Raw genomic sequence first — 25373 nt, forward strand, 5'->3', positions numbered from 1 at the left:
CGTGTAGATGACAGGAAGCGCGCTTGCAAACGCTGTCGCAATTTGTGTTAGCATGTACATGCACGTGGATCCTATATCACACGCAATCCTATACCACATTGCGAGGACAGTTGCAAAAAAAAAAAAAAAGAAAAAAATCCCGAAATTGTAAAAACAGCGCCGGATTGAGAACCCTAAAATTGACTAATAAAGACATCTTTATTATTATTATTCTATCAAACAACCTATTCTCGCCTCTACCCAACCGCGTATTATTCAGATGCATTTTTGCGGGTTATGCGGCCAGGCGGACATCCCGTGAGTACAGGGTAAATTAGGTACCTTGGAGAATATGTAACTACAAGATGAGTAATGACAGAAAATTCAATAATTTGCTTATTTATTAGAGCACTCCGTATTAAGCATTCCGTAACTGCAAGATGAATAAATACATAAAATAAACTAACTAGGTTTTTAATTACAGGTTTCCGGGAAATGTGAGATGGCAGAATTGGAGTCCAGACATTTTTTTATGGCCACCCGCGTTTTTAAAGGGACTATCGCATCCATCTCGGTCGATTCTGAAACTTCAGTACCACAATATTTCTCAGTGACCTCTGACAAGGGCAGCGAAAACCCCAAGTGAATAGGTCGCGTATATGCTGAGCAATCTAATGAAATACATCGAGAGAGCAGACGACGCATAATGAGGTCCCTCTCCACCGTCTCTCCACAACGCCTTGATAACGTCACGCTCAACAGCGCCAATGAGAGCGCTTCTCCCCGCACAGCTGATCGGTGGGGCCGCGGGGCATCTGGATGCGAGGCGGCCAGCAGACACCAAGAGTAATGTCGGAATCGTCGGAATACGAAAGTGACGTCGCGTCGCTTCCAAGCGATTCTGAGGACTACAGCTCCGAAGAAATTGTGCTCGATGACGACCCTTATTCCACAGACACTCTACCACTTGACCCTGCTGCAGGTCGTGCTGCAGGTGAAGGTGCAGCCAGTGAAAACGAGCCGTCCGATAGCGACGACACTTTCAGGTACGCCATATCCCGATCATATCATATCTCATGATGATTGTGCACTGTTAAGCATTTTGACATTTGCCCACTTGGAAATGACAGATGCCTCTGCAGTCTGCACTCGCTGCAGTCCAGTGGAACCCGATGAACGCCGGTGCTGCTGTTCTGTTGATCGGGTGTCGGCTGTCTGTGAGGGTGCCGGGGTCAATTGTATCACCGATCACCCACTCTTCAATGACATTTGTCTGCGGAGGGAGCTCCTGGTTGTTTATGCACCAGTGTTTTGCCGTGATGACCGTCGCATGCGTGTTCTCGAGCCATCTGACAATAGGTACTGTGTCTAAAATTTCTCATGTACGTCGTACATGTCGTGATTTCGTACCACTTTCGTTTCGAGCAAATGGATGCGTGTTACTAAAAGTTTGCTGCTCTTAGTCAAGCAAATCAATATTTTGTCTCCTTTATTATTGTTTCACACAGACGACTCCGATACACCGCGTATTGCTCGTTCACAACCTGCATTCATGGATACCATGGGATAAGAAACCGAAGGCAGATTCCAGGATGTGCTGTGCGAAGAACCAGGACGTTGTTCCCGTCAATTTCATATACAGGATACTACAAGTAACACCAGGCATATCTCCCATGTGGCATATATTGTAACATACTTCACTTTTCATAACACCTTTCAAATTCAACTCGTGCGGCAAGGTGTTTGCTCTAACGTGTCCAGATGTTTTGTCTAAAACGAGTGCTACTTTTCAGCTGCCTCACTAAGAAACTGGAGCTGATAGTGGTACTAGTGAAGCATTACCTGTTTCTTAGTGAAGTATCTGAAAAGTAGCGCTCGTTTCTCTTTTATCGCTCGCTTTAAATATAATTTCTGGACACGTTAGAGCTTTCATTATATACGCTTGCATTTTAGGACTCATCAATGTCATTGTTGTTTGCGCATGTAAGGTGCTTTGCTATTAGAAGATGTAACTGTGTACACAATCAGAACCTCCATGATCAAGAGAGAACTGATGTTCTGAGGCTGGAACAACATGGAAGGGACAATCACATACAAAGCCTCAAGTTGCCTAAGAAATTAACGATGAAAGATGGAAGTCACTGAAAAGGTTAGCCAGCTGTAGGACTCGAACCCACATCTTCTGGATTACCGGTCCAGGGCTCTACCAATTGAGCTAAGCTAACACGCCTTCTCAGCGACTTCCAGGGTGCGTCATCTGAAGGGACAAACCAGTCACAGTAATCCAGAAGATGTGGGTTTGAGTCCTACAGCTGGCTAACCTTTTCAGTGACTTCCATCTTTCACCTCCATGATGTTTGCTTTCCATAACCACATATGGTGAAGAAACGTTGCATAGCAAAGTCACAAATTATTGAGCAGGTCATACTGTACGTCATATATGTGCATGCACAGTTCCGAAGGTTTGGACCCTTTGTTTCACTTCAAGAGCAGTGTACAGACTTAGGTCGCATACTGGAATGTGTAAACAATTTTCATTGAGAATCATTTGGAAGTACAAACCACAATGAGGACAAGTACTGGTGCAATACACATTTTGAATAGTCTATTCAGCTTCACCATAGCGAGGTTTCTTTTGTACGATGTTTTTCACCTATATTTACAAAGAAAAAAAACTTATTGAGTTTGAGTTTGATTATAGAAAAAAAAACGAAAAAAAAAGAATAAAACAACTTATTCTTTTTTCCTTTAGCCTGGATTTATGCTTTATTTCTAAATGGAGGGTAGAGTTATTGCCGGTGTGTGTATTGCCACAGTTTTGTATATATGGAAGCTTTCTGAACCTGATACATATATTAAACATTTCAAACAAGAACTGGTTATATTTAGTACATTTTATTTCCTCATTCTTGCTATATTTTCAGTTGGCATGTAGGGAGCTGGCATTATGGTTCATGTTGACAAGGTGGTAACAGGTTCTTTTCTTCCATACGAACAGTGCGAGCTCAATGTGCTGAAAAAAGTAAAACCAAAAATTTAAGACAAAGATAAAAAAACTTACCATCATATGCATATCGGAGCCCGATACCACCATATTCTTGAATCCTTAGTGTGTCCTCTGTGCGCTAAAACTGTAACTGGAATGCCAATAAAAGTCACACAGGTGCGCATATGGTTCATCAGGTGCTATTAATAGCCACAGAAGGAATTACAAAAAAAGCAGTTCATTTGAATCAGCAACACAGTTCAGAAAAGTGTATGCAGCCATCTTCATAAGCTCAAACATCCTAAAAGCTTTTGAGATGTTCACAGCTGAGAAGAGGATTGCAGAGCACACCAGGACGTTCCCCAGTGGTCGGCCCCCCAGCCAAGGTTGGCTGTGCCAAGACCGTTCCCTCCCACACTTGCAATGCGCATGACAGCTTTCAAGCATGTCCCCCTTGTTGTGATGTTGATGTCAACATCATCGTTCCCACAGTAGGGGCACTGGGATAGCAGCTCTTGCAAACTGGATTCTGCCACCAGGAAAAATCGCTCATCTGGATTTGGTCTGGAAAGCCAACCAAGATTTTTAATTCTTACATTATTATGCACCCAGCATCTTGAACAAGCTTTGTGAAATATTTCAAAATATTTCACTTACATTTTATGCCTACGAGATTTTGAAAGCCCTAGTGGTTGCAACATCTTGTCTCCATCGTTGCAAGAAAAGAAAACAAATTCTCAGAGTTTCTATTTACCTCATGATCTCAAGCTTACTCTTCAGTGTCTGAGCTTTCTGCAGTTTCAGACAACTGAGATGTCACATCCTTTGGGTCGGGTGGGCTGTACGCACAAGAGAAACAGATTAATTTGCCTTCATCACAAGTGCTTTTCATCTCTACTGAAACAATGCCACATTGTCATTTTTATGTACACCAATCCAAACGAAGTTCCCAGAAATAACAACAAAGCTGAATACATGTTGAAAAGGAAAATACTGCCCATACGATGTGGACACATCCGTCGTGTCCAAGTCCACAGGCACTGGAGTAGAGGTACGGCCACCAGGCGGTGACGTCGAAAGGCTAGAATGCTCCAGTGGGACAACGCAAAGCTGTGCTGCGTCATGATGTGGCAGCAAAGCCTCTGCTGCAGAAAGAGCTGCGCTTTTGTCTCCACTGTTTTCTGGACACTCTGCTGCAACTTGTGAGGATGTAAGGGAGAGTGCACCAGTGGGTGGGAAGGTTATAACTGTCTGAGTTCCCCTGCTTGGCATGAGGATGCCTGTTTGAGTGGCTGCATACACACATGTGAAAAACATACATTGTTAAAAAAGGATGAAACGAATGCATGTTGAGCTCATGTTTCTCACAAAGTTCTTTGAAAGCTTACACAGCAGTTAAATTTGGTGCAATGTCACTACTGCTTCTTTATAATAAGTGCAACAGTGTTTTGGCTTATAACTTCCTATCCTCATGACGGAATTCTCCACTTGACCAGCTAGGCAATATGACGGAAGCAACCAAAGTATTCATTACGTGTTGTTGCACTGCATAACAAACACAAACATATTTGAGAAGCACAATACATTTTGAAGCATAATTACCAAGTGTTGCAGTGGAAACAGCTGTCTGTGTTTTCTTATTTGCCGTCTTTCCGCCCTTCAAGTGTTGTTTCTGTGGCACCAAAGTGTACAAAAAACCGTATTGGCTGACAGTCTGGTATGGAACCAAAGGCTGAAGAGGCAGCTCATCCACGACGAGAACTTAAAAAAATAAGCAAACACATAGTATGTATATATATATTGTCAGTATATGTATTGTATTATATATTGTAATCATGGATACATTATTGATTACTGTATTTTCATGAGACAAGCTGCATAGCTGTAGGCTCAGCTACACTTTAGTGCTGGACAAAAGTTTATAGAACACAGGTGTGGCACATTTTTCATCGGACTGAGTGCAAAACGTGACTTGCTAGATGGGTGGCGGACTATTTGCATCCACCTTTCAAAATATGTGTACCCTATATTGGACGCTAGAGTGTCACCCTCAGGCAAAACTCTGCCACCACCATGTCTGTTTTTACAGTTCTTTTTTGGTACATAATTTACAGTCTTATTGTTTGAGCTGTGTGATAGGTGAACTGGAAAGCATACCATCCTCTGATGATGTGGCTGTCATGTGCTGCAGAACTGAACTCCCACTTGCATCACTTGTAGAGGCTAATACTCCTGCATAAGCTGCCGGTTTCACAACATGAACATTCAGTGTAAATCAGAATTCACATTTCATTAACCGTACAACACGGACTTTCCTAATGGAAGTTTCTTGTACTCACCTGAAGCAGATTCCATCAAGCTGCTTCTCTCCACCTGTGACAGAAATTGAGCACCTGATGTGAGACATGCATAAAACTGTAATGCCTAATTGTTATTCTGTTGGAAAGCTGCCTACTTTGCTCTCACTAGCTCACAAAAATGACATTGCTAGTTCACAAAAATGCTGGGTTACATGAGCAAAGAAAGACACAGCAGAAACAGTGAATTTGAATAATGCAAGTTATAGAGGGATGTCGCCAAAAAAATACGTAGGGTGCTGGTGGGGGCTAGGAGTGTCTGGTACATCACTGCCGGTCGCGGTGTTTCATGTGTACTTTTTCTGGCGCGCATTTGTAGAAACAAATGGCTGAAATCGGCGGATAGAGCGTCAAGAAAGGTACTTCCGTACGTATTTTTTGTTATATACGCCGAACAGCACAACCGACATCTGGTAGGATGTACTCTCCCCTTTATTGTACGTGATTACACTCCGAGTGTAGTGTGTCTACATTGAGTCAGCTAGATCTCGATCGCCTACCTGGAGCCACTTCGTGACCTATTATTATATGAGTACACCACACTTTTGTAGGGCTTCATTCGAAATGAATTCAAAACAAATGCTTACCTGCTCATCCGGCATGTCGGTGGTTTCCATTTGCTCATCGAACAATGTGGGCACAGCATCGGGCTTTACTCTCTTTCGTTTGGCTGACAGTCCCATACGGAATTGCAATAAGTCCGACTCCACGTACGCCTCGTCGGCAAAATGCGAGGAACAAACGTGCCGAGGGTGCAGTTCCTCTGCCACGACAGGAAGACTGCCGGCGATTGCTGCTTCCCACTTTCGTTTAGTGTCCCTGTCCTTGGCGCCATGAAATGTCAATTCTGGGTTCGCACCAGACGATTTTTTACAGCCAGGAACATTACAACGCGTTCCCGAACTCGAAGACATGTTGCAATTTCACCACTGAGCGAAACTCACAGCACTTTCGAGGAAATTGGTTGTTTCATACACAGAGACATGCACGACGCCATATGTACAAAGCAGACGATATCTCCGAGAGGAAATGGGGGAAGCGGCGCCGGCGGTGCGCCGACCTCGCATTGGTCCTGTTGAAGCCTTCGTCACAATGACGTCATCCGATGTTTCGCTGATCGAAAAAACTCGTTTATTTATCACAGGAACATTTTCCAGCCAAGATAATTGCTGAAATGAATTGTCGAATGATGCCAAGCATTCTCGTAACCATTCCCTACCCATGTCTCCGGATGCGATAGTCCCTTTAAAGATCCTGAAAAAAAAAAGCACCTACTTTGAGATACCCGTAGCCAGATTTTGCTGAGCAACTAATCTGGCACGGAAACTAAGCGCACAAAGAACTCAAGAAGCACACGACCATTTGCGCACTCAGCTTATCTGGGCCCCGAAATGTCCCGCAAAATGTTCATCTGTCCTGCAGATCAGCGGCAACTTGTCCTTTACTCCAGCTCTATCGATCTAAAGCACGCGATTTTCCACCAGCGGCTTGGCCGAGTGGGCTAAGGCGTCCGCTCGTTGGTGGTAACCAAGGTCGTGCTGTAGACTGGGAGGTGGTGGGTTCGAATCCTACCTCCGGCTGTGCTGTCTGAGGTTTTCCCTGGGCTTTCCAGACGAATGTCGGCACAGTTCCCCCTGAAGTCGGCCCAGGACGCATACTAATTCCCCTGTCCCCCACTCCTTCCTGCTGTCCTCTCTCCGTCTGTCCACATCTGTACGTCTCTCATAGCCACTGTTGCTTCGCAACGCTAACATGCAATCAAAAAAAAAAAAAACGCGACTTTCCGGCAAGCACCGGGCGTTGTTCGTGTCTCTCATGGCCCTCTTGGTAGGATGGGTTTTCATTTCAGCTCATTTGTATCGCGAAGTTTGGTGATGAACAACATCGTTCATAAGCCGCGATGAATGTCTGAAAGTACGTGCTCGCTTCAGGGTCTTAAAGAAAGGGAGTGACTTTGAATAGTGACTGGCTACAATCCCGCTTGACCAATGTATGAAGACGGGGCAATTGGTGAAAGTTCATTTTGAATATATGGCGCAGAATAGCACAAAAACCACAAAGAAAACGCAAGACACAGCAGCTACTAACGAGTGTAGCTCGAAATAAATCCCTGTTGCAAAAGAAACTGCTGGAAATAAATGTTTCGTGGTCCCCCGATTGAAAATAAGCTGCCTAAAATGCAGTCGCGCGCGGGAAAATGTCAACACGTGATGCCGTCTACGCTGTCTGAAAACATGGACGCTGCGGAGCCTTCCCGCTACTATAAAGTTCGCAGATGTACCGCCATTGCTGCGGGAGATAAAAATGCGGTGGCCGAAAACGAGGAACGTTAGCGGCGCATCGCCGATAATTCCGAGAAGCAGCGTGCGACAACATGTGACGCCATTGCAGTCGGTCAGACGTTTAGAAATGCGCATCAAAGAATACAGTAACTTTAAGAAGAAGTTAACCGCCCTCCGTCTGCTGCTATCCCATCCCGTACGCGTTTGGCAGTGCGCCAAAGAATACAATGATTTTTTTTAAAATAAAAAAGTTAATGCGAGCAACAGATACTTTTTGCAGGTGGGAGGAGAAAAACTAGTCGGAGCTCTTTGGCTGCAAGGAAAGAATATGTTTGTAAGTGCTCAAACGTCGCCATGAAAGTACTGGGCAGCTGTTTCGGCCATTGTCAGCAGTACGCAGGCAGGCAACATTTGAGCGGGTGGTGATGAGGTGGGTTATATACGGCAAGGCGGGCATGCTTTCGAAGGGAGCGTGATACTTAATTTCCCTATGTACTAGTGCTATAATTACCTAAAATATATTAATGAACTCCTTAAGTAGGGGCTTTCGGGCAAAAGTGAGATGAAGCCACGAATTACCAATTATCAAAAGTGATGAAAGTGGTGAAACGCATGAGAGCTGTGTGTTGTTTAATGGGTAGGATGGGTTCAGACTAGTTTCAGAACATGCAAAAGTCATAATTTTACATTCCGAGACATTTAGTGACATCATCCATGTTTTGCACCACTGAGAAATTGTATAAAGATAATTTTGAATGAGTTCGGTATCAGCTCTAGACTCTATCTGACGATAAATGACACAGTCGTCAGCAAATAGACGGACGGAACAAGAAAGGGATTTTGGGTAGATCATTAATGTATACGAGGAAAAGAAGTGGTCCTAGGACGGATCCTTGAGGTATGCCTGATGAGACAAGGAGAGACTCTGACAAGGTATCATTAGCGAAAACCGCCTGTCTTCTGCGTGATAAAAATGCATTGATAGAGTTGATGGCCGCGGGGTCGAGGTTTAGTGACGCAAGTTTGTATAGAAGTCGAGAGTGAGGAACGGTGTCAAAGGCTTTTGCAAAATAAAATTAAAAAAAAAAACGCGTCTGTACGACCCCTGTTGTCAAGTGGCATTTGAATGTCATGGACAAACTGGGGTCATCATGGGGGTTACTATTCAGAAGGGCAGGAAGGGTGGATTTGAAGAAAGTTTCCTTTGCTTCCTTCATAGCTCTCATATATTCGCTTGAAGCTGTCCTGTAGGCATCCCAAGAAGCTACACTACAGCGCCTCCTAGCTTTTCGATAGACTCGTTTTCTCTTGTTTGCTAAGCGCTTTAATTGGCGAGTGTACCACGGAGCACTTTCACATGATCGGACAGTAATCTTTGGCAGATAACGCTCGGTTAAGCAGTTCAAGACAGCCTTAAACGCTGACCGGTTTTCCTCGACACAGCGGGTGTGACATACCTCAGAAAAACGCTCCAGAAAGTTACAGAGTTCCCGGTTTATGGCATCGTAGTTGCCTGTATTATAGTCTCTTAATTCGATGCTTCTAGATTTGTGTTTAGCTCGAGGGAGATTAATACCCTTGTTACACGGTCATCCTCAACCGTGGCTAGACAAACTGCGGTTACTCATAACCGCCGTTCGCCAATACCCTTGTCACACGGGCAGTCTTAACCGAGGTTATGCCTAGCCGCGGTTACAAGAATTAATTGCGGTTAGGGACGAACACGGTTTGCTGCTGCCACACGCGGGGATCAGGATCAGGTCGGGTCGTTTCTACTGATCATGTGGTTGTCGCCCTAGCGGAGCGAATTTTTTAGATTTTACCAAATGTCATCAAAGAGAGAACGTAATAATATTGCACAAGTAAGATGACAACATACCACGCTACGAGATAAGTGCAAAATGCATATCTCAGTGTCAACGAAACGTGGTTACACTTCGGTCCATGGTGTGCAACATTCCAGGACTCAATTTCTGTTGTGAGGTGGATGAAAACGGACCAAAGCTAAAACGAGACCACCAGTACTATGCCCAGCTGATAGGACAGATGGCCATATCAGGGCTAACCTGAGGAGACCTGGGGTGTAGGTGCCGGTAGCCGTTTGCCACGTTCGCAAGAAAGTCCGTTTCAAGGAAGTGATGAGAGTACACCTTCGTGGCATTGAAAACGGTAAAAAATGTCCCTTCGTCGCGCCTGATGGCAACGATCCACTTCTTCCGGAGCTCGGGGTCTCTAGGAAATCGGTGGTAGGTCACCTGCGCGCACAATGGAAATTACAATAATCGGTTCAGTCACAGTTCAACAGCAATAAGTTCTGTAGTCCAAGTATAGCGAATGAGTGCATTAAAGAGCGTGGTTGTAGGGAAAAACAACTCTTACCTTTCGTCCAGACCTGTCAAGTCGGCCATGCTGGGTGCACAGTGGCACACAACAGTTTACGGGCATGATGACCAACCGAGAAAAGCTAAATGTGAGAAGAGCCACGAAGGAAATACAACGCAAGACGATATTGGCGCGCCGCGACGCTCATCAACAATGGCGGCTGGCGGCTAGTTTCTGCTACCTGCACATAGATGGCGCTGGTCCGGGGCGAAATTTGCAAAGCGTCTATATAGAAGTCTGCCCACCAAAGGATCAGGCTACAGACTACTATAACTATAAAGGCTGGTATAGCACCATCTTGCTGGCTGTTGCAGACCACACTTATAAATTCATATACACAAATGTTGAGACACCTGGAAGGAGCTATGATGCTGCAGTGTTCCAGCGGTCACGGCTGCCAAATCTTCTGGCCAGCGACTTGTTCAAAAGATAGGTACAGTCAATCGAAGGGGTTCAAGTAGGCCCGATTATCCTTGCCGACCAAGCATTCCCACTACAGTGTAACCTGATGAAACCATTTCCGCAACCAGGTCGAACTGGTTCTTCTTCGCATGTGTTTAATCATCGACTGCAAGGCGCATTGTTGAGAACGGGTTTGGTCGTCTCAAGGCACGGTTTCGCATTTTACACAAGGGTCTCGAGTGCGACATTGACAATGTGAACTGTGTAATCCCGGCATGCTGTGTTCTTCACAATGTATGCGAGCAACTCTCTGATCACTGCGATGCGAGCTGGATTGAGCAGGCACAGCGTGAAGAGCAAGGGCGTCCTCAGCCATTGTGCTCGAGTAATCTGGAGGAGCCATCTGGAGTGGCAGTGAAGAGTGCCATTGCCAAGTACCTTGCTGGAAGCTGACCAGACATCTGAATCATGAATTTAATTGTATTCTCTATTTCTGTCTTATTGTACCCTGAAGGCACAATTTGTATTTGTAGTTTTGTACACAATTTGTATTCCCATCTTATTGTACCTCGAACAATGCTGTCTTGGACTAAATAATGTACACTCTGCCAAAATTGTGGATGTCAAACTTTATTAATTCTTGCATCTACAAACTTCTCCATAATGCGGATCATGCTACCCTGCATGTCGTTGGATTCTTGGTGGAGTTTCCGCAATTTCTTCTGAAATTTGTGGCTCCTCTTTGTAGCTTTCGCGGCTCTATCAGCTTCTTCCTTGTGCAGCGAAAGTAGCTGCTGCACCAGAGTCGTTCCTGGACGCTTTCGGCCCCGTGGAGTATAGCTGCTGGTGGTGGCTGCATTTTGTGCGCCAAAAACCTACGGCGAAAGCGTTGGTCCCAGCAGAGCTGTTGCGACTTGCGTCGGTGCTCCCTAAACTCGCATGGCAGTCACTGTCAGGCGTGGACGAGGCTTCGTATCTTCCCGAAAGGGGACTTTCAGTTGACTCATCCCAGGAAGCTACAACCTCAGCTCCTTCTGGCATTTGTGTGACTTCAGTCACTGTCTCCTGCAGACGAGAGAAATATGAGATACAGATAAGAAGTTGGCTTATGAGCTACAGCTCATGATCTGAACTGCTCGGTTCATATTTACGCTGAGATATTCTGTATTTTACCATCTTTATAAAGGTTTGCAACTCACCTCGACATTCGCTTCCATCAGTCCATCATCATTGACAGCCAGTGACTCGAGAAAGCTGTGTAGGCACCAGTACAGAGGCCATTTGGCCCCAGCAGAACCCGTTGTCGTGTTCCGTCGCAGCTTTCTGTAACAGTAATACGCAAATTATGCGATGTGAAGCATTTAAAGCAACTTCTACTTACGAAATAAATAGCTCGTAATTAAAAGTTTTACATGATCTGCACCGTGTACCTTCCATGTGCTGTTGTGGACTATGCAGTGCATACGGCTGTGTTCAAACGAAATGAGTATGCATTGCGTAAAATAAGCACAGCTATTGTTGGTACCGTATTTTCACGCGTATTAGCCGCGGCTTATGCGCGATTTATTTTTTTTCGCGGACGCTCTGCGGCTTATCCGTGGGTGCGGCTTATCTGGTGACTATTTTTCCCTGGTACTTTCCCCATACCCTGGGTTAAACGAAAGGGCTTACAGTGCCTCATGGTTTTCGGAACAGGACCGCCCTGCCAGTGCACGAACAATACCGAACAAGGGCGGGTCCACTACACATTCGAGTGGACTAACCCGTGAATCCACGAAAAACACGCAACAAGGGCACAATCCGATCTTAGTAGAACACTAGAACTGACCTCCTTTGTTATACATCATGCCGACACCGGAAAGTGGACAGGGTTTATGGCCTTCCCCACGGCCTCCTTTGTCGGCAGACCCACAGGAAGGGTTCACACACCCGTCATCGGGATAAAACGTGGTCAGCTAAGCGTCAGTTCTCATTTGACGAGAGCAGCAGCATTCGTGGACACGGGCACGGCAGTTAGAGGTGAGGCATGGCTCCAACGCTGAGGCACAACCACGACAACGGCTTCAAACTTAAAGTCGTCGACTTCGCGGACAAGTACGGGAACAGGGCAGCTGGCAAGGAGTACGGCGCTGACGAGCGTTGAGCGTCTCTGTTGATTTTGTATGTGCATCACTGGTTTAGCGCACAAAGCAGTCGCGTCGTATTACCCGCGGCTTATCTGCGAGTGCGGCTTATCTGCAAAAACATTTTCAAAATGTGTCTAAAAACGAGTCCTGCGGCTTATCTGCGGTGCGGCTAATACGCGTGAAAATACGGTAATTGTCAAATTCTATGCAGAACTCCACACAGATGTCAGCCATTTTACTTTGCATGGCAGGCTACATATCCTCACCACGCTCGAGTTGATATGTTGTTGTCACATCATCCCACACGTGTAGAGAACAAGAACACTCGCCATCCTCGAGAACTTGTGAGTGAAGAAGACCCCTATGTGCCGGTGTTCCACGTTTGATGCCGCACGAGCGATCATCCAAGGCTGGTAACAAAGGTGCATCAGACCACGAGCACGTTGACGTGACGACAGGTGCGTAATTCAGTAGCAGTACTCCGTGGAAATGCGTAATTCACTAGCAGTACTCCGTGGAACCACTCAAGAACGTTGCGGTAAAGCATTAGCGGCCGTGTTGTAGCGCTCGTTCCGAGCCCACTGGTGTCAACAAACGAAGCATGTTCTTTTACATGAATTGAAGTAGACGATGGGGGCGCTGCGCCGTTAGGCTCGAGTTGATGCGTTGTTATCACATCATCCCACATCTGTAGAGAACAAGAACTGTCGCCATCCACGAGAACTTGTGGGTGAAGAAGACCCCTATGTGCCGGTGTTCCACGTTTGATGCGCACGAGCGATCATCCAAGGCTGGTAACAAAGGTGCATCAGACCACGAGCACGTTGACGTGACGACAGATGCGTAATTCAGTAGCAGTACTCCGTGGAAATGCGTAATTCACTAGCAGTACTCCGTGGAACCACTCAAGAACGTTGCGGTAAAGCATTAGCGGCCGTGTTGTAGCGCTCGTTCCGAGCCCACTGGTGTCGACAAACGAAGCATGTTCTTTTACATGAATTGAAGTAGACGATGGGGGCGCTGCGCCGTTAGGCTCGAGTTGATACGTTGTTATCACATCATTCCACATCTGTAGAGAACAAGAACTGTCGCCATCCTCGAGAACTTGTGGGTGAAGAAGACCCCTATGTGCCGGTGTTCCAGGTTTGATGCCGCACGAGCGATCATCCAAGGCTGGTAACAAAGGTGCATCAGACCACGAGCACGTTGACGTGACGACTGATGCGTAATTCAGTAGCAGTACTCCGTGGAAATGCGTAATTCACTAGCAGTACTCCGTGGAACCACTCAAGAACGTTGCGGTAAAGCATTAGCGGCCGTGTTGTAGCGCTCGTTCCGAGCCCACTGGTGTCGACAAACGAAGCATGTTCTTTTACATGAATTGAAGTAGACGATGGGGGCGCTGCGCCGTTAGGCTCGAGTTGATACGTTGTTATCACATCATCCCACATCTGTAGAGAACAAGAACTGTCGCCATCCTCGAGAACTTGTGGGTGAAGAAGACCCCTATGTGCCGGTGTTCCACGTTTGATGCCACACGAGCGATCATCCAAGGCTGGTAACAAAGGTGCATCAGACCACGAGCACGTTGACGTGACGACAGATGCGTAATTCAGTATCAGTACTCCGTGGAAATGCGTAATTCACTAGCAGTACTCCGTGGAACCACTCAAGAACGTTGCGGTAAAGCAGTAGCGGCCGTGTTGTAGCGCTCGTTCCGAGCCCACTGGTGTCGACAAACGAAGCATGTTCTTTTACATGAATTGAAGTAGACGATGGGGGCGCTGCACCGTTAGGCTCGAGTTGATACGTTGTTATCACATCATCCCACATCTGTAGAGAACAAGAACTGTCGCCATCCTCGAGAACTTGTGGGTGAAGAAGACCCCTATGTGCCGGTGTTCCACGTTTGATGCCGCACGAGCGATCATCCAAGGCTGGTAACAAAGGTGCATCAGACCACGAGCACGTTGACGTGACGACAGATGCGTAATTCAGTAGCAGTACTCCGTGGAAATGCGTAATTCACTAGCAGTACTCCGTGGAACCACTCAAGAACGTTGCGGTAAAGCATTAGCGGCCGTGTTGTAGCGCTCGTTCCGAGCCCACTGGTGTCGACAAACGAAGCATGTTCTTTTACATGAATTGAAGTAGACGATGGGGGCGCTGCGCCGTTAGGCTCGAGTTGATACGTTGTTATCACATCATCCCACATCTGTAGAGAACAAGAACTGTCGCCATCCTCGAGAACTTGTGGGTGAAGAAGACTCCTATGTGCCGGTGTTCCACGTTTGATGCCGCACGAGCGATCATCCAAAACTGGTAACAAAGGAGCATCAGACCACGAGCACGTTGACGTGACGACAGGTGCGTAATTCAGTAGCAGTACTCCGTGGAACCACTGAAGAACGTTGCGGTAAAGCATTAGCGGTCGTGTTGTAACGCTCTTTACGAGCCCACTGGTGTCGACAAACAGAGCATGTTCTTTTAAATGAATCGAAGTAGACGATGGGGGTGCTCCGCCGTTAGGCTCGAGTTGATATGTTGTTATCACATCATCCCACGCGTGTAGAGAACAAGAACACTCGCCATCCTCAAGAACTTGTGGGCGAAGAAGACCAGCATGTGCCGGTGTTCCACGTTTGATGCCGCACAAGCGATCATCCAAGGCTGGTAACAAACGTGCATCAGACCATGAGCACGTTGACGTGACGACAGATGCGTAATTCAGTAGCAGTACTCCGTGGAACCACAGAAGAACGTTGCGGTAAAGCATCAGCGGCCGTGTTGTAGTGCTCGTTCCGAGCCCACTGGTGTCGACAAACGAAGCATGTTCTTTTAGATGAATTGAAGTAGACGATGGGGGCGCTGCGCCGTTAGGCTCGAGTTGATATGTTGTTATCACATCATCCTACGCGTGTAGAGAACAAGAACACTTGTAGAATAATGGGAACCCTGATGGCTAAGATGAGCAAAATGTTTATTGCCCTGTTGATCGAGCAATGTTTTTTGTAGGAATGAACCAGCAAGCATGCGCCATGCAACTCATCCGCGAGCAGACGTCTTCTTTTCCTCTTGACAGGGACGTTTTCCAACATCCTCCCGCGGCGAATAACGTCTATATCTCGAGATAATACAGGCGTTGCACAGCCGTCTTTGTCATTTTCCCGCTTTGGTGCTTCACAAGGCACGATCTCACGCAGCCGTCTTGTCCAGGGTATGTCCTGACAATTCTCCCAGTATCCCACATATTCCGAGGAAGTTTACTTTCAAGCAGGACTACGTCCCTCGTTTTCCGCTGCTTCGACTCCGATGACTTGAAATGATGCGCTGCTCGGAGCTGCAACAAGTAATGCCTTTTCCAGCGCTCCCAGAAATGCTGCATCATAGCCTCACGATGCATTATTTTGCGTGTTAGCGCGTCCTTGGAAGGCGTGTACCTGCTGGTGTTAGGGTCTTCTGACGGAGACGGTAAAGCGATGGCCCGTTTGCCTACAAGAAAGTGTGAAGGGCTGAGGACTTCTGACTCCTCTGGATCGTTGTCTATGAAAGTGATTGGCCTACACTCTTAACTCCGTACCCTTTAGTAAAGGGTAAAAAATCGCAATATTTTACCCTCTATTTCAGAAGCTACCAGGTACCCTCTGAGCGACCCCTTTTATAAAAGTTACAAGGAAACCCACTAATTAGAGGTTACGGCCTTCAATCCAGCACCTGCCCGTAAAGGTTACGCCAACGTGCGGCTTTTTATACAGGATGTTCATTTTTATTCGCAACAGAGTAGCGCTCATTTGGCAGGTTGGTTATGTGAATCTTTGCTAATTAGTCGATCCGTAGTTACAAACACATGCGTCAGGAAATGTCGGAAATGTTTGTAACTACGGATGGGTTAATTTGCGAAAATTAACATAACCCACCTGTCAAATGAGCGCTGGTGTGATGCGAATAAAAACAAACACCCTGTGCGTGGGATATGGACAGACATTTACAGAACACACCAAGGTACCAAAATGAACCAGCAGAAAAGGAGATCTTGAACATATGTATATTACAAAAACAGAAGTCTGTCGAGAGGTGACACATTGTGCACAAGTGCGATTCTGGTGTGAGGGGAAACCATGGTCGCTTTACCATGTATGTGGAAAAAAGAACTATCTTCTAAGTGAGAAGCAATGCATAAAAGTGCGAGGAAGCTAGCGAGTCAGAACAACTGACCTATGTTTGCTAAGCTGAACACACCCAACGAAATGGAGAACTGCAGCAGAAAAAAATTTTATTCCACATTCGTGTTGCAGAGGCGAGCGCAAATGGCAATACAGTATTACATAAAACGCACACAACCTTGAGGAATATGAGTGTACAGTAACGCAGGAGACACTACATTACTGCGTTATCAGCGTTGGAGGCGCTCTGGGACGAGTTTGTGAGGTACTGCATTGCGCTGGTGACGGTATGTGAACCTGCATGTGGGATCCTGGGAACAAAAGTTTGGGCAATGAGAGTAACATTTACGGAACCATTCAAATCCGTACAAAGCACAAGGTACAAATCAGCATAAATGCGGGAAGGCGTTCACTCCGCGATTGAGTCTTAGAATATCGTAAGAATACAACAAGTAGGAAGCTGCGAATTATATATATCTCGATGCATATATCCGCAGCTCGCAAAATGCACGCCGGTGTATTGACTTGGCGACCAAGTAAGAGCAGAAAAGTAGCAAGCGTAAGTGGCGTTCATATGCAGGACCGCAAAACGCTTGCCATAATCACAACAAACCTGCGCTAAGAGCTCTTGCTATCAAAATAACGCACGTACCTAGCACAAAATGTACACTTACCCAGTGTATGAAGTGTGTGAATTAGGGCTGCGGTGGTGACGTTCGTTTTCGGTTATATATTCTTTGCAATCTTCGCACTCACTACACTTTCCCCTGAGAACACCGAAAATATACTTGTTTGCTAGCGACATCTAGCTTTTCCGTTGTTCCTGACGATACTATGACAAACGCGAGGAAAACCACTGATTAAAACAGATTACACTTGTTAACGGACGGACGACGAGCGTTAAGCGTTTCAAGGAAACCGCTCTCAGTGTGGATACACCTAGACCAGGCTCGGCTACGCAGCGAAATCGGAAATCTTGGTGGTTGCGGCATTGACAATTGTTTTCCACCCTTTAGAAAGAAACATACTATCAGTATTTCAGACTGCGAACATATAATCTGTGTTCATACAGCATTGATAACATGTAGTTGACGTATAGGTGACGCTGAAACAGATAAAAAATAACAGCGTAGATTCGCAACTGTCGTCTCGAATGGGAGACTGAAACGCGGCATTATGCTGAAAAACAAAAGGAAAAGAAACGATAAGAAACTAACACAGAGATTATCGTTGGAGATTTCGCTTAGAAGTTACAGTGTCGGAGTAGAGGGTACATTTATAAGTTACAACAAGCTGTTTTTGTTTTTTCCGAGATGTAACTTCTATTCGTGTTGTAAAGACATGACCTTGGTCGCTTTTAACCTCTAAATATACGTTACAGTGGTGTAACCTATAAGAAATCTCGAAATCTACGTCTATATAGAAGTTACATGTTTCTAAAAGTTACAATAAAAGGTACGGGTTTAAGAGTGTAGAGTTGACGACAGATTCTACTTCGGTAACCAGGGTCTCAAGCGCCTTGATCTCCAAACAAGCCTTGCCAAGAACCTTCCGGAGGGAGGATTTGACGGTTCTTACGAGCCTCTCCCACCATCCTCCCCACCAGGGAGCACCAGGAACGATGTATCTCCACGTGATATTGTGATGACCAAGGTACCTGCTGACTTCAGATGTTCTTGTTGACTGCCAAAGACCTCGCAACTCCTTTTCCGCTCTCTTGAAGGTTCTCGCGTTATCTGAGCATATGAGCGGCGGTACACCTCTTCTGGCAACAAACCTCCTAAAACACATTAGGAAGGCGTCCGCAGTTGTCGCTGAGGCGACCTCAAGATGTATAGCACGCGTTGTTGCACAGGTGAAGAGTACTATATAGTACATTGTGCCCCTGCCTCTTCCATACAGTGGCCCTGCGAAGTCCACTCCAACAGCCTGAAAGGGATCGCCTTTTGCTACTCTAAATTCAGGCAGAGGAGCTGTAGGAGCCTGGACTGACTTAGCTCTGTATCTGGCGCACAGAGCACACCTGCTTATAACGCGCTTCACTGTTTGGCGACCGCTTTGCACCCAGAATTCCTCACGCAGTTCAGCGAGAGTGCTCAGCACTCCTCCATGTAAAACCCTGTCATGAGCTTTCATTACTACGAGCGTTGTGAAATGATGATCACTGGGTAAGATGATGGGATGCTTGATACGCTCTTCGTCATTTATATGCTGATGACGACCTTTCGCTCGGAGAATTCCTTCATCGTCGATGAAAGACTGAAGATCTTTCAGCATCGGGGATGTAGTGTGCCCATTTTCGATTTTGATCTGATAAACTTCTCCTTGCACTCTACGTATCCATTTTAACTTCGCAACCTGTATCTCACTGGCGGAGAGCGCTCCAGCGATCCTCTGTCTTGGGTTCTTAACATTGTTGACAAACCATAGGATATATGACGTCACATCCAAAAGTTTGTCCAACGAACTGTACTTCGGAAGATCAATGATGTCTTCCGCTGATTTTGTAAGCAACTGGACACTTGTTTGGCCTTTTGGTGGAGCTTTTCGGACCACGTCTTCGACGTCTTGCCCGCTTCAAGCATCTATTGGCCATTCAGAAGGGTCGCTTTTAAGCCACGGCAGACCATGCCACCACAATTCTTCCGCCACTAGACGTAGCGCTGAAACACCTCTGGTCAGTAAGTCTGCTGGGTTAGAGTCTCCGGTGCAGTGTCTCCACAAGTCAGGGTCGGTTAGAGACCGAATTTCAGCAACCCTGTTTGCTACGAATGTGCTCCACCGAGATGGGTCCTGCCGAATCCATCCAAGAGCTATGGTCGAGTCTGCCCAGAAGTGGCTGTCCACTGTACAGTCATATAGGGCTGTTCTGACGTAGTGTACTAGCCTTGCAGCGACAAGAGCTCCCATTAGTTCCAATCTTGGAAGAGTTAGCTTAGACTTAAGTGGAGACACCCTTGTTTTTGAGACTAGAAGACGAATGTTCGAGTGCGTTGTTGCTTGACCTGCCACCTTGACGTATACTACTGCTCCGTAAGCATGCATGCTAGCATCGGAAAAGGCATATAGGATTAGATGCCTGCCTGTAGTGGAATCCAGTGGTCCGAAGTATCGACACACTTTTACTAGACGCAAAGTTAGAAGCTCTGCGCACCAAGACTTCCACTCGGTTAAGGCCTCTTCCGGAAGCTTGTCATCCCACTTTACTCCATGAATCCAAAGTTGTTGGAACAGTTTCTTCACTCGAATGGTGAAAGGACTTAGTATTCCAAGTGGATCGAAAATTCTCTAAGCGGCTTGTAACACGTAACGCTTCGTATCCGCAGTTTCCAAAAGAAACGTGAATAGGGATCTCATCGTCACCTGCAGTTTATCCTGCTCTGTGTCCCATGACACTCCCAGTATCTTCTGCGGGCTTAACAACTGCTGCTTTTCCTTGGTTCCGTGTTCGGGACTTTCACGTCCATCAAATAAAGCTTGTAGTCGATCGTTACTGGTTGTCCACTTTCGAAGGTTCATTCCCGCTGTGTTCATGATTTCTAGAGCTTCACGGTAGAGCTTTTCGGCCTCTTCCTCTGAGTCTGCGCCAGTAACCAAATCGTCAACGTAAAACGAACGGCTCAATTTTCTTGCTGTTGTTTCTTGGTCGCCGGTAATGGTAGCAAGATAGTGCTGGATGGTAGCTGATAGCAGGAAGGGACTCGAGGTCGCTCCAAACGGAACTCTCGTCATACGCAGAACCTGTACCCCATCCAGATCATTATGAGAAGCCTTTTGGTCAGGTTGATGTTGAAACCAAAGATATCGAAAAACGTCTCGGTCCTCTTCCCGAATCAAAACCTGGAGAAACGCCTTTTCTATATCAGCGGTAAGGGCAACCTTGTAACTCCTGAATCGTAGAAGTAGCTGCAAAATATCGGGATTCAAATTGATACCCTTATCCAGGCACTGATTTAGAGATATGCTGTCTGGCGCATGAGAAGAGGCGTCGAAGACGACGCGTACTTTAGTTGTCGCTCGGTCTTCTCGTATCACGGCTGAATGAGGCATATAATATACCAAGTTCTTTGGTTCTATGCTCTCATCGACGACTTCAGCATGACCTAGATTCAAATAATCTCTGATGACACCGTCATACCGAAGTAACATACCATCCGTTCTCCTAAGCCGTGCTACAAGCTTTTTAAGGCGGGTGACAGCGACGTCGTAGTTGTCATTCAACACAACTGCAGGATCAATCTTCCATGGTAGAGCCACTTCATATCTGTCCTCTGTCTTCTTTACCATTTTAGAAAAGTTCTCCATTACCGCCGAGGTGTCGGTAATGCCGGTTTCTGGTAGAATACCCATGGAGTCAATCTCCCAGAACGACCCAAGAGTTGGCTCCCATGAAGTTTCATCTTCTCCCGATATCGCGTACTCCACCGATGAGTGAACTCGTAGGACACACGCTACTGCTGACTGTTGAAGGTACGGTGAAGGTAGGACTGTTCCCTGGCGAAACTCTACAGCAGATGAAACCTTGGTCGGTCCTTGAATTGTCCAGCCCAACAAAGAGTTTAACGCCACGAGATTTCTTGAACCCTTCTTCCTTAGAACTTCTCCAGTCAGCACCTGCCACATTTGGTCGGCACCAATCAAGATGCTTTTGTTCTAGCTATTTGATCGTCACCAACCAACTTTATCAAATACGTTTTAGCCTTTAGGACAATCACCTCCTCAATTATACGACCACCAGTCTCACACTTGATCTAAACAACTTACCCTTATTTTTGTCACTGTACAATGCATGATCTCTAGGATATGATGACAGGTCCAGATGTTCATCTGCAATTTTCTTCAGTTCACCCTCATAATCGTCAGTCATCAACTCTAGAATAAAACTATCAGTGTCCGTGTACATGAGAATGACTGTACAGGAGAGCTTGCACTGTAGAGTACAATAGAGGAGCTCATACATGACATACTTCGAGTGCTGAGTGAATCGAGTGAATCCAATCTGCAAAGGGAAGTTACATTTGATAGTTCTTTTTTTCAACTTGTACAGCACACAATTCTCAGAGAGAATTTCGAAATGAACACAGTCATTTGAACTGCTATACCGCTCAGCTTCCTCTAGACTAAAGGCTACCTTAATGTTCCTGAAACGAGAAGGATTAAGAAGACTTCTTCCAAAGATACTATTTATAGAGAGCTTCATCAAGCTCTTCTCAAACTCTGTTTGTGCTGCTCTACGACGCTCAATGTTCATCATGATATATGGTTCAAATATCTTGCTCTGCTTGAATTGTAGTATTTTATGGGATCTTGCTCACTTTCATGCCCAATCTATAGTACAACCCCAGCAAGCGATAGTGCACAACATACCATGTTTTGTCCATACATGTGAGAAGCAACTTCTCCTGGATGGATGTCCTGTAATTAAGCTGCTCAATTAGTTGATGTTGGTACGTTGACAGCCAACTTGAGTCCACCTTCTGCTTGAGCGGCGCCAGCGGGAAATACCGTGTCTTCTCATGCAACTCTGGAGAGTATACTAGATCGCATACATATATATAACCGATAGCTGCATCCTGGGGGATTAACAACATCGATACTTGACAACTTTTCTTCATTCACCCATTCGAACCCTCCAACTGGAAGGCACTTTGTGAGACAACCACCATACAAAGAATTGGCATCATAGTAGGCCGAATAGCTCGATGGTCTTTCTTCATCGTAATCAGGGCATTCCCTATTGTTAGCTCGAGCATAACGTTTACGATTGCTGACAAATACCTCCACGAATAGAGCCCTCAATCGTACGGTACATTTCTTCATCAGTGAAGAGCTCAATTTCCGCTGAAGTGTGCTTCAGAGCAGCTTGCCAGCTGAAACCTGGGAAACTCACAAAGCGAAGCACTTCGAACCCATACGTCTTCAAGGATAGAAACCTAAAATGCTGCATTTCATCCATCAACAACAATGTGCTTGTTGTAATCGTCGAGGGTCCTGCAAGAAAAGTGATTAAATATACCCTGTACATAGGCATAGTCATCGTCGCTCACAGGTGTCCTAGTTAGATAATTAAAAAAGCTTCCTTGGGTGGGAGACTTTCTTATTTGTACACATCAAAGCTCTTAATGTAGGAGAAAGTAGTGTCTCTTAATGTAGGAGGAAAGACACCTTTCCGAGTCAGACGAAGAAAATCTTCGCCATGTACCTGCTTCAGACACTTGAATGCCTGAACATCCTCAGAAACCATTAAACTGTCAACAAGACAGGACAGTGATTGATTCAAATATTGAGTAGTGTCACGGAAAATGAGATTACCATACTCAAAGTTCCACATTTTTTCACTACTTGTTGCAATAAGTTTGGGTGGTGTTCCATTTCATAAGAGTAGCAATTGCTTGTTTCGCGTCCGCTTGGGTGAAATACGTAGGGTGCGTCGGTACACCACGTGCCACATGAGCCCGTCTCGCAAGTAGGTCGGCAGCCTCATTCCCAGGGACGTCACAATGACCTGGGATCCTCCGCAAGGTGATGTTATGTGTCTGTGTGACAGCACACGAATACTCCCTGAGGACGTCACACACCAGTGGAACGAGGGAGCTCGAGCTCATGGTGCACTGCAGAGCTTGGAGGGCGGTTTTAGAGTGACTGTACATGGTCCAGTGCATGGGTGGCTGACGGGACACAAGTGACACTAAGGGCTAGAACCGTTTGGAGCCAGCAACGAATGAAATGAGATTATCTGCGATGACGGGATTCCATTTTCCGGTATGGGACGCACCGAACGAGAGTAATGCGCATAATCAGAGAGGCACGCTGAACCTTAGCAGTGGAAGGGTGAGGGACTGTAGGCGAAGGCGGCGGTAGGTACCACAGTCGATAACAAAATGTTGGAGGGTTTCGTCGTGACCGCATTCAGGACACCATGGGGAAGGTTGCACCCCACTGCGATGAAGGTAAAAGTTAAGCGGGAGGGCAAGACACCGAAGTCGTGTCAGACAGACTTCTGCACGTCGAGAGCGGCAATAGCTCGGGTTCCAAGCGAAAGAAAAGTGTTCATAGCCGAGGCGGGGAGGAGGCCGAGCAAGGGATAGATAGCGTCTGTAACGGGCGCGGGCAACAGCAACCGGCGGGAGGATAAGAAGCACGGGGCCGGACAGGGCCATCTTCGCCAGGGTGTCAGCAGCCTCGTTGAGCGGGAGCCCACAATGGCCTGGAACCCAGATTACAATGAGGTGTGATATGTGAGAGGGGGCGAGTGAGGCCAGGACTGGGAACAACGAGCGATCGCGACAGTCCAAGGCCGACACCACAGATGAGGAGTCGGATATGAGAAGTGCCTTACAGAAAAGCGGGGGCACTTTGAGTAGTGCGAGGACCATTGCCAGGAACTCGCTCTCGTAAACAGGTGTATAGTCGGGCAAGCGGATAGGAAAACGGGCGTCAAGTTGTGGGATGACAATGCCCACACCGGCCCGCTCGTCCGAGACAGATGCATCAGTTGCGATGATGAGGTGATCGGAGAACCGAGAAAAATGACAATTCAACACAGTCTGCAGATGATTCAAGGAGGTGTGCTTCGCGCCGGGACGAAATATATCGAGAACCTGGACGGAAATTGGCACTGGCGGGGGCATAGGTGGGGCAATGTCTGCAAGCGGGACGTCCAACGGAGTCAGCAGAAGCTGAGCAAGGAGTTGAGGGATGTTTGATTTCCGCCATCGTCTACACATCCGGGATCGCATATATTTGAGAGAGTCATTACGCTCTAAAGCAAGGGGATTCTGCAACAATGAGAGTGTTCACGGTTAGCAGGCGGAAGCGATCCTTCAGCGGCAGGTCATGGGACTCAAGATACGGAGCATCGTTGGAAGTGAACCTAGGAAGGCCCAAGCATAAGCGTATCACCTTCCTCTCTAAGATAAACAATTTCCTCAGCCGGTAGTCGGGAAGATGGGAGAAGATGACACATCCATACTCCAGCATAGGGCGAACGTAACATTTGTATACATAGAGCAACGCATTCCGACGCATACCCACACGGACGCTAGCGCACCGTTGAAGACAGCCTAAGGCAACAGAGGCCCTCTTACTGATGTAATCAACGTGGTGTCCCCAGGTCAAACGGTCGTCGTACCATACACCTAAGTAGTGTGGTAGTCTGGTCGATGCTCTGGTTGCCGATCATCAGCTCAATGTGGGGCGTCGCGCCGCGATGGCCAGGAGGAGGGATCAGGAGCACCGCACACTTTGGGACTTTGAGAGAGAGGTGGACTTCACGAGTCCACGCTAGTATACGATCAACATGTCCCTGGAGCTTAGTGTAGAGCGTGTGCAAGGAGTGTGCCGAGGTAAAAAAGGTGACATCATCGGCGTAGGTGATAGTCAAGATGCTGTTCGGAGCAAAGTTCTTCTTCTTCTCCACAACGACGCTTTATTTTTTTAATTTGGTGGTAGTTACCTCAATAACATCCGACCTTATCTCGGTTGCCATCCAAACTCGGACCAACCATGAAGCCCACTGAACGATTTGCTTTCACGGTACAATGGCTGATGTACAATGATTTGATGAAATTAAACTCCTATCTGAACTGCAACGGGCCAGAGGCTGATTTTCGTCTCATTATGCAAATTCTCCCGTTTCCGATGCGGACGAAATGAGGAAAGATTAGTCGGAGGCTCCAACGGTTAGTCGCCATCAA

General features: G+C 46.6%; 1 protein-coding gene across 1 annotated transcript; it reads right to left on the reverse strand.

Moving 5' to 3' along the window:
• Positions 1-19965: 19965 nt before the first annotated feature.
• On the reverse strand, positions 19966-21300 carry LOC135398415 (uncharacterized). The gene has a single exon (XM_064629825.1). It carries the CDS (start codon positions 21298-21300, stop codon positions 19966-19968), a length of 1335 nt encoding a protein of 444 aa, XP_064485895.1.
• Positions 21301-25373: the final 4073 nt, after the last annotated feature.

The sequence above is a fragment of the Ornithodoros turicata genome, chromosome 6 (assembly GCF_037126465.1).
Source record: "Ornithodoros turicata isolate Travis chromosome 6, ASM3712646v1, whole genome shotgun sequence".
NCBI classification, from domain to species: domain Eukaryota; kingdom Metazoa; phylum Arthropoda; class Arachnida; order Ixodida; family Argasidae; genus Ornithodoros; species Ornithodoros turicata.

Coding starts and splice junctions, on each gene's coding strand:
- LOC135398415 (XM_064629825.1), bottom strand. CDS start 21,300: ATGTGGCAGGTGCTGACTGGAGAAGTTCTAAGGAAGAAGGGTTCAAGA.